Here is a 3,960-nt window from a genome sequence, read left to right on the forward strand (position 1 = left end):
TAGTTAATTAGATAAGTAGTAGTATATTGTATGCTAGTTGTCCTTGTGATACTTGCAAGGATGACCAGGAGGTGGCTCCTAGAACTTTTCTATAAGACCTAGGGTTTTGGATCCCAAACTGCCAAGAAAGACCATGATACGCTCGTGGCATAATGGTAAGACTATGGTTGGCACATAACACCTCCTATTGTATGCATGATATGTATGGCTTGTATGTTATGTATGGTATGTGGTATTTCAGGAAATCACAAAGATTTGTGCTTACAGTTTGTAGTTTATGGTTTCAGGTACTTCTAGTTTGAAAGGGAAGGGACCAGCATGATCGCAGCACATACACCCATGTTTTCCGCAATACTTTTAAATATTTGAATAAAGGTTAAATAAATGTTTAAATATATATTAAAAATGATTTTTTAACCCTATGATATCCAGGTCATTACACAGGTCATGTGAAGGCCGATTGTCCACAACTTGCATCCATGGCGTTTCAGAGTCCTGCCACAGCGACATTTCGTATCACTGATGGCCAACAGGGGAAGGCCAAGGCACTAATGGCTAGGAGGAGAGCATCTCAGTTGACAAAAGAGGAGGCCCGTGCGGCTCCGGATATCGTAGCTAGTATGGATTTCTTATATTCTGTTTATTTATTTATGCTGCTTATATTCTCAATTATGTAGGCATGTTTCTTGTGAATTACGTACCTATACTTTTGTTATCTGACTCAGGTGCGAGTCGGTCTTTTGTTTCATCGTCCTTCAGTCTCAATTTTAGCATTTCATGTGAGCCCTTGAGCAGGCCCTTCTCGATACCGGATGCGCGTCCTGGCTCAGCTATGGATTTCTATCAATGTTGTTTGCTGGAGATTTTCGGTGTAGGATATCCGATTGATCTCATTCATATACCGATGGGGGATGTTTGTGTGATCGTGGGCATGGATTGGTTGAGCTGGGTTGGGGCTCTTATCGACTGTGAGGGCCTGATAGTGACAGTCTGGGATCCTAGTGGGGGATTGTTGACTATCTATGGTGACCGTACTAGATCAAGATCAACCTTCTATTCTGTTGCCAGGGCAAGGCAGAGTTTGCAACATGGGTGTATGGGTTTTATGACATATGTGGTAGATACTCAGGTTGTGGAGAAGGGGTCGATTTTCGTTTTCAATGTTATGGTGGTATGTGATTTTTCTGATGTTTTTCCTACGGAGTTATCGGGTGTGCCTCCAGAGAGGCAGGTGGAGTTCCAGATTGATCTGATTTTGGGTGTGGTGCAGATTGTGTGGGCACCGTACCATCTTGCACCTCCCGAGATGCTGGATTTATCCTCTCAGTTGCAGGAGTTTTTGGGCAAATGGCTCATTAGACCGAGTAGTTCTCCATGGGGAGCTCTGATCCTTTTTGTCAGGAAGAAGGATGGTTCGTACCGTATGTGTATTGATCATCGAGAATGGAACAAACTGACAGTGAAAAATTGTTATCCTTTGTCAAGGATTGATTATATATTTGACCAACTATAGGGGGCGACTTGGTTTTCCAAGATTGATTTGAGGTCCGGCCACCATCAGATGCAAGTTCGGGAGGAGGATATGCAAAAGATGACCTTTTGAACTCATTATGGGAATTTTGAGTTTGAGGAGATGCCTTTTGTTCTCACCAATGCACAGGAAGCATTAATCGACCTCGTGAATGGGGTGTGTAGGCCCATGTTGCATCGATCACTAATCATTTTTATTAATGACATTCTGGTATATTCGAAGAGTAGGGAACAACATGAAGAGAACTTGCGAGAGATTATTTGGGTATTGAGGATGGAGAGGCTCTATCCCAAATTCTCCAAGTGTGATTTCTTGTTGAGAGAGGTACAATTTTTTGGGGCACCTCGTCAAACAGAATGGTATTTTGGTTGACCCAACTAAAATTAAGACAATGATGCAATGGGAAGTGCCGAGATCTACATCCGAGATTTGGAGTTTCCTTGGTCTAGTAGGCTTTTATCGAAGGTTTATTAGAGATTTCACCAAGATTGTTGTTCCTCTAACCAAGCTGACCAGGAAGGATTTTGCGTTTAGTTGGGGATTGAGCAACATGCATCATTTGAGACCCTTCTCCAGATGTTGCGCGAGGCTCCAGTGCTTGCCCTCCTGGAAGGAGTAGAAGATTCCATAGTCTATTACGATGCATCCATTGCAGAATTAGGTGTTGTGTTGATGCAGAGAGGGCATGCGATAGCACAAGCATCGAGGCAGTTGAAGCCTCACGAGACGAGATATCCCACCAATGATTTGGAGCTGGGGCGGTGGTTTTCGCCCTCAAGATTTGGTGTCATTATCTCTATGGTGTCTGGTGTACCATTTACATGGACGATAAGAGTGTGAGGTACCTTATGGATCGGCCCAATCTGAATATAGGCAAAGCAGGTGGTTGGACATAGTAAAGGACTGGAATTGTGAGATCTTGTATCACCCACACAAGGCCAATGTGGTGGCCATTGCCATGAGCCGTAAGGCAGCGAGTACTCCGGTGCGAGACGTATGTATGAGAATGAAAATGATGACTCCATTCTTAGATATTATCAAGGAACCCCAGCTCGAGGCCATAAAAGAAGAAAACCGTAAGAGTGAGCGGGTGATCGAGCATATTTCGGCATTTGATATGGATAGTAGAGGGATTTTGACTCTCCATGGGCGAGTATAGGTGTTGTATGTTGGTGGGGCCGACGGATTTTGATGAAGGAGGCCCACAAGTTCAGATTTTCTATCCACTCGGGGGCCACAAAGATGTATCTTGATCAGAAGCATAATTATTGGTGGCCATGCATGAAGAGAGATGAGGCATGGTTTGTAGAGAGATGTTTGACCAGTCGAATGGTCAAGGAAGAGCACTAGTGCCCTCATGGCAAGTTGCAGCCTCTGGAGGTTCCCCTATGGAAGTGGGAACATATTACTATGGATTTCATTACTAAGTTACCAAGAATTATGAGGGGTGTTGACACTATCTGGGTAATAGTGGATCGCTTGATAAAGAGTGCTCACTTCTTAGCTATAAATGAGAACTCTTCTGCAGAGAAGTTGGTCGATATTTATGTTCATGTGGTGGTGGCCCGACATGGAGTGTCGACATCTATTGTGCCTAACTGAGATATGCATTTTACTTCCAGATTCTGGAAGAGATTCCATGAGGAGTTGGGTACTCGGCTACATTCTAGTATTGCGTATTACCTGAAGACGGATGGGTAGAGCGAGTAGATGATTCAGACGCTCAAGGATATTTTGCGCACATATGTTATTGATTTTAGTAGGAGTTGGGACTCCTACCTTCCTTTGGCTAAGTTCTCGTATAATAACTACTATCATGACAGTATTTGTATGCTACTATTCAAGCTCCTTTATGGTTGGAGGTACAAAACTCCTATTTGTTGGGGCGAAGTGGGACAGAGGGTTATCGGGAGCATGAAAGTCGTGCTCAAGGTGACAAAGCTGATATAATAAGTTTGGAAACATCTTTTGAGTGTGCAGAGTCATCAAAAGAGTTATGCGGATCAAAGGCACTAAGAACTAGAGTTCCAGGTGGCGGATTTTGTACTCCTGAAGGTGTCACCCTATAAGGGTGTTATCTGCTTCAGGAACTGGGACAAGATGGGTCCTAAATTCATTGTCTCTTTTCTAGTGCTAGCTTGTGTGGGCAAAGTGACTTACAGGTTGGAGCTACCGGAGGAGTTAATCTAGATTCAAGATACATTTCATGTATCCTAGTTGAGGAAGTGTATAGCCGATGAAGTGACTGTTGTTCCCTTAGAGGAAATTTAGGTTGATGATCGCCTGAACTATGTGGAGAAACCTGTAGCTATCTTGGATCCTAAGTTAAAAACCTTGAAGAACAAGGTCGTGAACTTGGTCAAAGTTTAGTGGCATCACCGTAGAGGTTCGGAGTGGACATGGGAATTGGAGTCCGAGATACGTGAGCA

The 3,960-nt window shown here is 43.6% G+C and overlaps 1 protein-coding gene across 1 annotated transcript; it reads left to right on the forward strand.

Moving 5' to 3' along the window:
* Nucleotides 1-277: 277 nt before the first annotated feature.
* Nucleotides 278-3,600, forward strand: LOC145007413 (uncharacterized). The gene is made up of 4 exons (XM_078966354.1): nt 278-287; nt 433-618; nt 678-1,343; nt 3,512-3,600. The coding sequence occupies exons 1-4, from the start codon at nt 278-280 to the stop codon at nt 3,598-3,600; spliced, it is 951 nt and encodes a 316-aa protein (XP_078822480.1).
* The last annotated feature ends 360 nt before the right edge of the window (nt 3,601-3,960 follow it).

The sequence above is a fragment of the Lactuca saligna genome, chromosome 1, assembly GCF_052625555.1.
Source record: "Lactuca saligna cultivar CGN05327 chromosome 1, ASM5262555v1, whole genome shotgun sequence".
NCBI lineage: Eukaryota > Viridiplantae > Streptophyta > Magnoliopsida > Asterales > Asteraceae > Lactuca > Lactuca saligna.